Source organism: Phoenix dactylifera, unplaced genomic scaffold (assembly GCF_009389715.1).
Source record: "Phoenix dactylifera cultivar Barhee BC4 unplaced genomic scaffold, palm_55x_up_171113_PBpolish2nd_filt_p 000243F, whole genome shotgun sequence".
NCBI lineage: Eukaryota > Viridiplantae > Streptophyta > Magnoliopsida > Arecales > Arecaceae > Phoenix > Phoenix dactylifera.
The window spans coordinates 462,409-475,457 of record NW_024067740.1 but is presented as its reverse complement, the minus strand read 5'-3'; the positions used below and the strand labels follow the sequence as shown (position 1 = coordinate 475,457).

General features: G+C 37.8%; 1 protein-coding gene across 6 annotated transcripts; it reads right to left on the bottom strand.

Annotated features, from left to right (window-relative positions):
* Positions 1-562: 562 nt before the first annotated feature.
* On the bottom strand, positions 563-13,049 carry LOC103720900 (ranBP2-type zinc finger protein At1g67325-like). Of its 6 annotated transcripts, none has more exons than XM_026809931.2 (10): positions 12,842-13,048; positions 12,088-12,133; positions 11,872-11,987; positions 11,071-11,344; positions 10,654-10,727; positions 10,312-10,372; positions 10,111-10,220; positions 7,708-7,738; positions 7,275-7,426; positions 563-3,083 (listed from the first exon to the last, which is right to left on the bottom strand). In XM_026809931.2, exons 1-10 carry the CDS (start codon positions 12,848-12,850, stop codon positions 3,057-3,059), a joined length of 900 nt encoding a protein of 299 aa, XP_026665732.1. In that variant the 5' UTR covers positions 12,851-13,048; the 3' UTR covers positions 563-3,056. The 6 variants fall into 6 exon arrangements, with proteins under 6 accessions (XP_026665732.1, XP_026665733.1, XP_026665730.1 ...); XM_026809932.2 differs by having other exon boundaries at positions 3,012-3,083; positions 10,312-10,363; XM_026809929.2 differs by lacking the exon at positions 563-3,083 and adding an exon at positions 3,841-6,046 and having other exon boundaries at positions 12,842-13,049.

The window sequence follows — 13,049 nt, the reverse complement described above, 5'->3', positions numbered from 1 at the left end:
TGGCAGGCTGCTGCCTTTTCACGGCTAGGTTGTTGTTCTGCCTCCCTCCCTCCCTCCCTCCCAATCAACGAGACAATCCTCAAAGCTCCCAATATGGAGCACAAAGTAATCCAAACATTACATCAAGCCCACCATCAATATGGGTATTACACTTATCAAAAACATGTTGATCATTGCAGCCCCCACAAAGCCATTAATAACTTCTCTTCCTATAAAGCATTTGACGAGGACACCAATACCAACACCAATCAACCCCACCTCTAGTAAGAAACTTGACTTAATTCGCGTGTAAATAAATCATCTGTTTTACCGCCATAGATGCTGGCACACTGCTGCAGCATATAATGCCATGGCCTGTAGTTTTACGAAGTTTTTGAGAACATACTCCATCGTAGCCCGTAAACTATCAATTACCTGAAGCTTGTTCTGCAATTCTCTCCTACACAACCACATTCATGTCTTGGCGGCAAGAAGTCATGACAAGGTACATTGTTCAACAAATGTCTCAAACCAGTAAAAGCGCATACCAATGATCAAGGAGCAAGCTCAGAGAATTTGCAAATTTCACAAAATAAAAGCCATCGGCTTCGAAATTACGCATTAATGATCATTTTCCAAGTAGACATCATATCACCTAAAAGTGTTTGAATCGAAAGGTACAATCTCGGACCTCTGCCCTTGCAAAACATAGATAATGTTTACAACTAAAAAAACCGAATATGCAAGTTTACAAAAAAAAAAGGAATGAAAAAAAATCTTCGACTGGACAATTGATGAGGTCAATCACCTCATGCTAGAAATTGTACTAAGATATGCAACCTTGCACAGTTAATAGCAATGTTTCAAGCGACATACCTCAACAGTATCCTATCCTGAATTCACAGCAACAATAAAGCGGCCAACTTTGCAAATTTAGAGAGGGGGGACAAGCATCATAAATTGTATTGTTAAATGAGAATAACCGGACTACAGTCTTTTCATATGGTTAAGGATGGTCCATATCATGCATAGTATTCTTGTCCAAAGGAAATCTCTGCCGTTCTCCATGCAGCAAAACAAACTTCTTTTTCCCTTGTCATCGCATTCATATTACTATAACTTTTGCTCTCTTTCATTCATGGTTCCATACTATAGTCAACAAGGAAGATAGCATTCATCTTAGCTAGTTAAGACAATAGCTTTCATAGTTGCATTTAGTTACAAGATTTCTGTAATTTCTTTGAGAAACATAATTAAATTTTTAACACCACTTTGGCCTCCACAGCCAACCATTAGTTTCCTTGACAATCAAGATTTCGTATGTCCTTGAGCATTAATCATCCATGTCCTCAAATGCTTCTGAATAAAGCTAACATGTCTACGCTAGGCCCTCTAGCTCAAATTTGCCTACACTGATAACTCAACTTTCTTTGCTAGAGGTTAGCATCATATATAGATGGCAGTCATGAAACTTCACCTACATGTGTTCCATGATGCTCACATGCGCAGAATTTGACCCTCCATGGAAGTAATGAACCTCTCGCATTAAGATCAATGCAAGATTTATGGTGCCCCATCACTCTCAAGCCAAGTCATATAACCACAAATTCAGTTAAGAGACATTTACTACTTCTGTGAGAGAGGGGAGGGGGGAGTCTCCTTCCCCTTCAGAATCATTGGGCAACCAATCAAATGACACCCAAAGGCCATCCATATCATTGTTATGGTCACCCATGTTACACGACAAGATCTCAACCTTCTTCTTGATGAATTGTCTGCTCATATATCTACTATATTTAGAAGGCATCTAAATTTTTTAAAATCTAAATAACAACATAAACACCTAATGCCACCTCCAGGTCCAAGTACTTGGGGAAGTACTGCTCAAGACCCGAACTTAGAGCCTCCCCAAAGAAGAGCAAGGATGTAGGAAGCGGTTTGACTCGCCACAATTAGTAAGCACCACCATGGCATGGACAGTGAATGCAAGGCGCTCATGCATGATAAGCCTCTCATGTATTGCACTCCTGCGCACAATACAAGGAGAGCATGCATCACTTTCTTCAATCTGTATCCACCTGAGGTTGCACTTGCCACTGGTGGCAAGGTAAACCGTTCCAGGTGTAACTACCAATATCATTGACCAGCTCACCTATAATTGTCATCATTTACAGCACATGATACACCGGGAGGGCATGCACCGCATGCATGCACCCTGTAATCAGTGTCCATCCAGGATCATACTTACCACCAGTGGCTGATGGTCAGCTAGACCAATTCCAAGCATGACTACCTGGAACATTGCCTAGCTCGCCTATATCTGTCACCATTTATAGCAGTACTTAACCGATCCATTTTAAATGATGCATGCATACTTTTTTTAACTTTATCTCAAGCACCAGAGGTCTAGAACCATTATTTCAAGCAATGAGAAAGCTTGCTGTCGCACCAAAATCATCAAGTTCTGTCAGCAACTCTTAGCTAGTGACCGTGATCCAATGATGAGGCAAGCAACCAGAAAACAATAAAAATATATAAATAAAAACTGAAGGAACCTTGAAGAATATGAAATGAAAAAAGGGAAGAAGAGAAGGTCCAAGCAAGCATATTTAAGCAGCTAATGGTTATAATAGATGTAAAATAGATGAACAAGAATTTTCAGCTGGATTTCATGGCCATCATTATCCAACAAATAATTTGTAGACAAGCAGATCTTAGGAGAACGCAATGTTAACAGTGAAGTAAACAGCCATACATAACATTGAAATTTATTATGAATATATTTACAGCGTTTAGAGTCTAGATACAAGGGTAAGGCTGCTAGCTGAAGTGACTATCATCGCAGTTAGTGAATGCAAATAAGCTCTAGTAAAATTATAAGAAAAATAGACAGGATGCATTTCAGACATAGTACAAATAAAATTCAATACCTTTTTATTTCAGAATTTCGTCTTTTCCCTTATATTTATTCTATTTCCTCACTCTTGCTTACGTTACTCTCCAATGTCTGTCTAGGCAACATGCACAGTACAAAGTTCATCATGCAGAACTCTGTTGATTCATCTTTTTGTTCCTTCTCACCGTGATCCCAGATTGTACACAATCTAAAATTGATGAATGCATTTAAAACATGTAAACAAATCATAAGAACATCATAAACTCTATTTTTAGCAACACAAGATCAGATGAAAGATTGGCATAGTTGTTCCACCCAAAACAGCTCAAGCTTATAAAGCATTGTGAGTGATGATACACGGAAGTCCATCTCTACTGGCAGGATTAGCTTTAATAGGAACCAAATCTTGCGAACATTCTATGTGCATTATTAACATGCATTATATTCTATGGGCTTAGATGCCCGCATACAAGAAAGGCATAGTGTGCTCTTTAAACTAAGGACTGGTTAAATGATAATTAAAGGAAGGAAGGAAGTTGTCAGAAGCTAGGCATCAAATGATTATGGCAAATGTTGGCAGCAGGTAAACTACTCATAATGGTGTTCCAATCAAAGCCAAAAGTTCATTTTATGGCCCTGTTTCTATTTGTCTTCAATAGTACTATGTTCTACTATGTGGATTAACAATGTGATATATGAAAAAGGTAACAGTATTGTGCATGAGACGTGCACAAATTGGAGATTATGGTTTATAGAAATTGCCACATATCTATGTCTTGGAAAGAAATATCAGATGATCACAAGCCCTGATATTTCTTTTTCAACATGAAAAATATTATGATCTCAAGCCCCGCCATTGTCAATATGGATCTAAAAGAACCTGAATAAATTTTCAACATACAAAATTGGTTGGTGAGTACTGAAAAAGCTAAGGGTAATGCAGTGAACAAGAGATACAACGAGTATTGACAAAATAAATTAGAAGCGTAGATCATATTGATTAAGAATAAAGTAATGGATTATACATTTAATGGCATGTTCATGCAGGAGGCTCCAGAGGAAAAAGACATGGATTTGTGCAAAATAACTGCATCACTGTATAAATAAGAAGATTGATTCTTTTCTATCTAGGAATAAGGTCTCAATAGAACACATGAAACAATATAACACAAAGTCACCTGGGAAAAAAACACAGCGACAAGATACAAGGCAAGAAAGCAGAAAATCAACAAAATTATCCAGATACTTTCTTTCAACCCTGCCCCTGCCCAACCCAGAAAAAAAGGTGTCACCACCTCAAAACAATAAGACAGTATATGTCATTCTTAGGCACCCTATAAATCAATTGCTTGCATAGATAATGTATGTTTTAGAGGTTCCTTCTAAAGTGGTCCTAAAAATAAGAGAATTTCTTGTAAAACTAGTGATTTTAGAAGAAACTGTCTCTAAGCTAATGTATATTTTTGTTTTTTCCAAAAAAAAAAAGACTACCAATGGTTGGATTGGAAAAAAAGATCGCATTTCTTGTTTTATCAAAAAAAAAAAAAGTGTTATAGGTTCTGAACAAAAGAAGCACATTTTCAGAAACCATAACAACCATGTTACTGCACCTTCCATAACACATAAATTCCCTGTTATATTCCATATAAAACCAAATCATGATTCGTTTATTCTTTTTCAAGCAAACCTTTTCTTCTTGCTGAAGAGCCCAACCTATTTTAACAAGATTTCAGAGCATACAATCCATACTTAGATCCTTTCTGTCTCTCACCTATTTCTTTTCTTTTTGGTGAACAATATTAGTCAACGACAGATTAAAATTTGTTATTCTGATCAAAAGGAGTAGTTGGCCGGACTTATTAACTAATCCTTACAGGCAGATTTCAGATTTTTAACATAAACTGTTTGATTGATGTAATCTACAGGGAAGTTACTGTTTTCTTAAAAATAAGGCTATGAACCCACTGTTAGGTGAATATTTTCTTTCTTGGAACAAGACAGTCAATGCTGGCAATATCGACAAGTCTATTTTTCCCTGATGGAGAGTCCAGATCAAGTAGGATTGTTGTTTAAGATGACATGGTGTTTAAGTCATCATGCATCAACTTTAAGGCTGGATATGGTTGTGATGGATGGATCAAATTCGTATGAACACATCTTCAGGACCTTCATATATGGATAAAATAGGAATGACGAATAATAAAGTGGGATTACGGAACAAGTTTTCCTCTTATATTCATTCACCACCTTCCTCGAAGTACACAAAAATGCACTCACCAAGTCCACAATGAAAATTAGAATCCAATGGCCACAGAATTTCTCGATTCCTTTTAATCTAATTCCCTTATCCCACATTCTTACCAACTTCCTACTCCTTCCCCAACCTCAAATCCCTAAACTCATTTTTCCTATATGATTTTAGAACACAATAGTTCAAATTTATCCTACTTTCAGAAATCGACGGGCAAATATAATTTAGAAACCCAAACTCGCAACTTGAATAGTACGAGTGATCAAGATATAGCTTAATTCCAGAGCCAATTAACAGGTGTTATCATAGATCCTCCACGAAAGCCTCCATAATTTGAAACTGATAAAGGTTTCCAATTAAACAACGGCTTGTAAAAATCATAATTCAAACTTGAAAACTTATGTCACTGGAACCTTCCCACCCACAGCTGTCAAAGTTTTCTAAAAAAAAATCAAAAGTACAAAATAATATGATAGTTGAGTACTCAAGCCACTTGCTGTGTTAGCAAAATAACAAATATAAATCGAAAAGCATATCCCAATAAATAATCATATTAAACTAACTCCTGAAGACCAAATAATTATAATGTATTTTCCCTAATAAAATACAAATTCAAAAACTTTGCCAGAAAGACAATACAAAATTAATTGAAAAGATTATTCTGATTGCACAAATTTACTTATAAAATACAAGTTCTGAATCCAAAGTTTGATCTGGCCATTTTTCTTGTCTGAGTCCAAAGAGTGAGAAACTAACTTATTACCTAGCCCAGAAAAGAGGAAGCAGTATCAAAGATTTAATAACTAATATGATGTCTTACAGCCACAAGTGGCTAAATGTATACCCAGATGCCAACTCCAATGCGCAGGATTGATAAAGTAAACCAAGGACAGGCAATGGAGAGAACCAATTACTGCACCCTGATGTCAGAATGTAATGATCCATGATAACAAGTTGAGGCACAAATCTAAAGCATTCAACACATATGTCATGACAAAAATACAGGTATCATATGCATATAGCAAAGATGATTTCACTACAAATAATTATAATAACTGAAAAATACCTGAACCTGTGAAAGTCTTAACATAAAAGTGATCCAGGTTACTTAGAAAATCAAAAGCCAAGTATTAAACATTATCTGAATGGTATTCAAGCCTTGCAGTGCAGAATTTAGAAAAGGGAGTGCTGTGGATTAGGGGAGGAGCAAGTCCTAGACCACCAGATGACCAATAAATTCTACAATACTGCAAACTCGAGTCAAAGGTTTAGTTTCATCCACTACTACAGACAAAAACCAGACAGCACCCATTCAGATCTCATACTAGAACCACTTTGACATTAGCAAATCAAATAACTTTCCTAAAATACCAAAGGAAGAGGATGAAAACTTAGTGAACAAGTAAAACTACAAGCCTCCAGATTTTGAAAGCGCAGAAGCCAAAAACCTACTGGACAGATAAATGCAAGGAATGAACAAACACAAATCTAACCAACTGACAACAAAACCATTAACACCAAATATCTGATGGAGATATCCCCAGGGGGTTCCATCATTAAAGCACAGACAGTATATAAAGATAATAGAGGATGTAGGAAACAGTCCACCAGAACAGACAAACATTCAAATCGAAACACAAAGGCCTTCCGAAGTGGCAACATAAGTGAACCAACCTGCAAATACCACCAGAATCTGGAAGGTCCACACATGACATTCTTGAAGAAAAAGAACTGTAGAGGCAACATGCCAAGATACCATTCGCAAACTGGCTAAGACATGTTGCCACTAGTACAACGACTCAACTTAGATCTCAAGAGTGTGGAGAAACTCATGACAACCGCCGCAACTATACGACACATGACTGACCATTCAGACAATCATATGGCTGCAATGCCGACGATGACTCTGAACCTTCTCGACCCTCATTACCGTTCTAGGACTCACTGTAACAGTAAGCATGGTGATGCATCAATGTGTGCAAGAAAACATGTCGAGAGAATGAAAAGAGAGATGTTCGCAAACATATATATCTTATCGGAGAAAGATGAGATCACTTGTCGTCTCTCATCTTCACCAGGTTTACTACTCAAACAAAACAAAAGCAACACTACTACAGAGCATGAGTCTAAATGCATGAGATAACAAACCTGATCATCCTCATCGGATGTCAGCCCATGAGTTGTGTTTGCCTGAGGCGGTTTTTCTGCACCACAATTCTGTCTGTTACACTTGGTCCGGAATGGGTAGTTTATGTTATTACACTTTTCACACTTCCAGCTGCCCTCTGGCATTTTTGTTTCTGCAATACAAACCAAGAAAAATGTATTAGAAAATACATCGAATTGCTGATGAGGAACTTTTAAAAAGAAAAGAAAAGAAATAATAGCTACCAGGTTTTCCTTTCCACATCAAAAGGTATTGTGAGCATAGAAAATTATAAACACATCAGACATTCAGTAACATATGCTTTTTTATTAAAAAAAAGTAAAATTACAATTCCACGTACTCAAGTTGAATTCAAAGAAGTCCAGGAGCCTGCATAACTAAGGGGAAAAGGTGAATATGAAGAAGCATACTTACTGGAGCCTTTGGAATTCTCAGACTTTGAACCCTGTATGAATAAGGAGGAGAAACGTGAGTGAAGTTTAAATATGATGGAGAAATTATAAGTTTGAATTATATGATGCTGAGACAGGAAGCAATGCAAGCAGTATCATCATGCATTGAGAAAGCCTGAATTTAAAGATTTTAATCTTAATAATAAGAGTGCCTTAGAAATTAGACCTTGAACTAATCATTTCCTTCAAAGACCAAAAAACACCTTAAAACAATAACTCCTGACAGATAACAAGTTTGATTTTCCTTTTTTTTTTTTAAGCAGAGAGTAGAATCTATCAAATCCTCTGAATTTCAAGAACATAATAAATGAAAAGGAATTAGCTTGAAGTGCACTCATTGAATAAAGTTTTCCAGTAAAACAGAAGCATAAAAGAAAATTTCATATTAAAACTAAAATTTCCAGCCAGTCACCTATCTCTACCTTGAATATGAATATGTGATCATCACAGAGGTCAATTGCATCTTCTCTCACTCCTATAATTTAGTTATCCACCAAAATTCACCCAGCTCTCCCTTATTTTATTTGAGATCAGAGGTTTCAGCCGGTGCCTTCCCCATGGATCCCAACACATCATGCTTATCTTGGTGCACAGAACAGTTATGATTCAAGTGATTTTCAAGAAGATCCCTAGAAGACATTCTCCCATGCAAGTACCTCCTCAAAGGCTTAAGTTGTGACCAAATAAGGTAATCTTCTTATGCACCATCCTCCATGCTTGGTTTCATGAGAGACGTCTCTTTCTTGCCTAAACTTACCTTAGAAAAATAGCACTAGTTTTTAAATGGTTGATGCAAGTTATAGCCAATCATTAAGATCTGTTTGATTTGATGGAGCCTTTTAAGAAATGTCCCCTGTAGCAATTTCCTTTTTGATGGAAGAAGAGGCCTAAACTTACCTTAGAAAAATAGCACTAGTTTTTAAATGGTTGATGCAAGTTATAGCCAATCATTAAGATCTGTTTGATTTGATGGAGCCTTTTAAGAAATGTCCCCTGCAGCAATTTCCTTTTTGATGGAAGAAGAGTTGATAATGGTGAATCATCACCAACATGAAATTAATCATACATCATCATCATCATCATCATGGAACTAATACTTCAGTATAAAAAAATAGCTTTAATACATCTATTAAGTACTAGTTATAATGAACATGCAAATGCACATCGCTGCTAAAGATTTTGGACATTGGGTAATTTGGCTAAAATCTAAATTTTAAATATGCAAAATTAAATGACTATTAATTTTTGCAAAAATGTTTATGGTGAGCAAAAGTTAACAGGTTGCTGGACCAATGAAGCTAAAGAGTTTTGAGGACTGGAGTTTGGATGGGCGGAGGGAGAGATTAGGATTGATGGGCAGAAGAATGACAAGAAATCCTAGGGATAACGGGCCTAGTGTTGGAAGAGGGTGCCCAGATTAGAGTGGAGACACCGTTTTAAGGACATTAAAAAACTAACTAGGTGCATTATGGGAAATGAAAAGTCAGAAGAAAACCTACTTTGTATAGGGTATAATGTCATATTATTACTGTTTTAACATACCTAGAATAACTGATTGGAAAACTCATCCCTCCACCATCTGGTGTAAAATGTTAAAAAAAGGGATGCATCTATTGAAACATGTCTGAGATCATAGTTAGAAGTAACATTAACAGATAAATTTATTATTGGTCAGGACGGAGAAATCAAGGATCACTAATTTGTTGGACTGCCATGTTTTTGCCATCTAAGTACAGTGTAGCCAAGATAGACTGCATAGCCGTTAATATATGTTTCATTATCACTGAATTAAGTGTAATAATCTTCAAAATAATATGTACATCTTATGATGCAAGTAAATAAATCCATGTTGATGCATTAAAGTTTCTCTTGCTCGTTACACATGAGAACGAGCAGAATTCTGGGAAGCATCATTCGGTTCAGGAATAGAACTGGCATAAGCCTCGGAATGAGTTTTATGCTGGCCAAACTGGCTTTGGAAATAGGCATAAGCAAGGATACCAGTCAAACTTGCTTATGCAAGGCATAACTATTTCAAGAGAAAGCTGTATCATAAGCTATTCTGGGAATCAAGAAATATTTCATGCCTATCCTACTTCTTTGCCGACAAAAACACCCTCTGCCAAAGGTTATTACATAAATGGAAGCCAAATAAAAATATGAATAACATGTGATTATGCCAATAGACACAGCTATTGTTATTTCACCTTTCTTTTATTCCCAAACCATGCAGAGCTATAAAGTCAGGATAAAGTGTAAAAACACAACAGGTCAAGAGCAGTGTTAGGGACAGGACAAGCTTAACAATAACAAGCATATCAAATGAATAAATATAAAAGCTTAACAAAAACAAGCTTGATCTAACCTGGGTCCCAGGCCTTGGAGTATTGCACTTCCTCATGTTACAGACAGTTCGGAAAGAGAAGTTATTGTTGCCACAGTTAGGGCACGTCCAGTCACTATCACGTCCTGTGCCTGGATATATTTGTGAAACCAGAAACAGTTAAAACAGAAAAGAAGCATAGTGTCTTCAACCTGGGAAATGCTAAAACTTCTAAACACAAACCTGCAGCCTTCTTTTGAGAGCTCTCATCAGGGTATGTTCCAGGCCTTGGTCCCTGAAAATTCTCAAACCAAAAAAAAAGAGAAATTCACCATGGTAGGAAGGAAATTTATGAGTTAGCAAGTATAAACCCAGATTGTATTGAAGCATCGCAGTTACATATAATAGATGAGGACGCATGCCTCCAGAAAGCCGTACACTACTAAAATTGCAAGAAAAAAGCATACAGCTCAAATTAACACAACATTCTGAAAATAATTATCAGATAATTTTTCTACATTACAAACCAAATGAATGCCATGCAAGATGACTAGCGAAGCCTAAAAGTTTCAGTACTAAACTTACCATTGTACCATGACCCATGGGTGGCAAACCCAAGCCATATCTGTCCACCAGAGGAGGCATACCATACATACCACCTAAAGAATAATCAAGAAGACAATATATAATGTATCATCAGCAGGATTACAGCTAGCACAGTAGAACATAAGAAACTATTACATAAATTTGTGTTTGACTTGAAAATGTTACGTGCTGCTCAACCCATGCAGCATAATGTTAATCATGACGAAACTTGCATTCAGAGGAACTAATCTTTCATTTAATTCACAAACCAATAACAGAAAAAACATATGTAAAAAAATATACCCTTCCACTTATTTGGCTTTTCCAAACTATGATTGGTACTTGTAGACAGAGACAACGTAAATTAAAAATGCAGATACTGTGCTTCTAGGGATCAATATAGTTGCAGCAAAATACCTGTTCCCATCATAGATCCACTGGCATAAGGAGGGGGTGCAGACATATGCAATGGCCCATAAGGGCTGCCAAGAGAAAGGCGGTTGCCGTACTCATAATGATAAGCAGAACCTCCAGAGAAAGGTAGATCATAGGGAGGCAATTGTGGCCCATTAAAAAGGGAAGACCCATACGGAGGAGCACCAAGGTACATTGAAGATGGAGTAGCTGAACCCAGATAGCCAGTTGATGATGTGTAAGGCAGAGGAGCCTGTAAAGGCTTTGGCATGGACTTCTGAAGGAGGGAAAAATGTGTCAGAATGAATCTAGCAGTATACCTGGCATATCGAACAATCCTCTAATTTACCTGGATATGCATTTTATTTTATTAAAAAAATCAATGTCAGGAAACAAGGATAGTCAAATAGGTTCCCACAAGATTAGTGCACAATTTCCTACAAGTACAGATATTTCCTTCTAAGTGCTTCGAAAAGGTACCTTTCATAAGCACTGTTATATTGGCATGCATGATACAAAAAATTGGGTGTTCTATCATCAAGATAAGCCACACAAAATCTATATAGAAGTGGCTTCACCCTTCCATACGAATTAGTTTCCAACAGCAGTTTTCTTGCTGCACTTGCTATTCACCGAGGCACATGAGAGAGGGGGAGGAGGGGGAGAGAGAGAGAGGGGGGGGGGGGGGGGGGGGGGGGGGCAGGGGAAGAGAGGGAGAGCGCATGCACCTTTTACAATAATGCAAAAAAGCAATACAACAATTCAGGGGGAGAAATTCAATGTCGCAGCTGATGCAATACTAACCGTGTTATGATCTGCAGGCCTTGACTGCGTACAGTTCCGCATGTTGCATGTTGTCCTGAATGAGAAATTGACATTGCCACAGCTAGGACATGTCCAGTCGTCTTCTCGCCGACCACCTAACAAAAAAAAAGAGTGTTTTATTTTCTCTCCTACTCTTTATCCTTCTGCAATCAATCAGCTCTCTGCTATCATTCTTTGAAAGAAACACAAAGTTACCATCAGTTCGAGCACGCTTGCCAGCAGAATAATTCCGGTTATCCACCTACAAAGAATGGAAAAGTAATTAGCAACCAGGCAGATTTCAAGATGCATTTCTCACCTTGCATCGTTCTTGACAGAGGATGGAAGTTAATACGTCTTGACAGGATCGGTAAATCGTTGAACAAACGAGGAAAGAATTATTAGCACGAGCAGAACTAGAATAATGGCGGCTGGAGCGTTTGCTGGACAGCCATCGACATGTAAAGACTCAAGAAAACGAAATTCGATTGGAAATCAGCATAACAAATAATATATCAAAGAATATCCGAGATCCGCACGGATGTCGGCAAGGCAAGAACTCTTCGTTCCTAATCACAATGGAAGTTAAGGAATTTGAAGACCTAACCCTAAGAGGGCGGATCCATCTAAATCCAAGAATCAATGTCGTGCGAAATAGCAATGAACGACAGCGTACACGAGGAAGGAAATTATTTTTTATTAAAAGAAAAAAAACAATTAATCACGAGCTCGGGACCGACGAAAGATTCGCAACAGCGTGCAAAACGATAAAGTGTGCCAAGAAAGAAACCGATGATCGCCTTGATTCGATAGGAAGGCGCAGAGAACCGACAAAATTAAGCTCGTCTGCACGAGAATAGAAGACAAATCGCGAAGGGTATCAGATGATCGATCTAATAAACGCGATGCGATGCGGGAAAAAAAAAAGAAAAAGAAAAGAGGAGGAGGAACCGAGAGGAAAGCGGAGTACCTGAGACATGGCGGCGGCGATGTGGCAGGGCCTCGGAGGAGAGACGGGGCTCAGGACGCCCTTCTTTCTTTCTTTCTTTCTTTTCTTTCTCTCCGCCCTAAAACGCGAGATGGCGGCGACGGCGGCGGCTCGTCGAGGAGGATAAGGGTTTTTGTTTTACAGTACGGGATGCCGAGTGCGACGACCAACGGATAGGATCGTTTTGTGA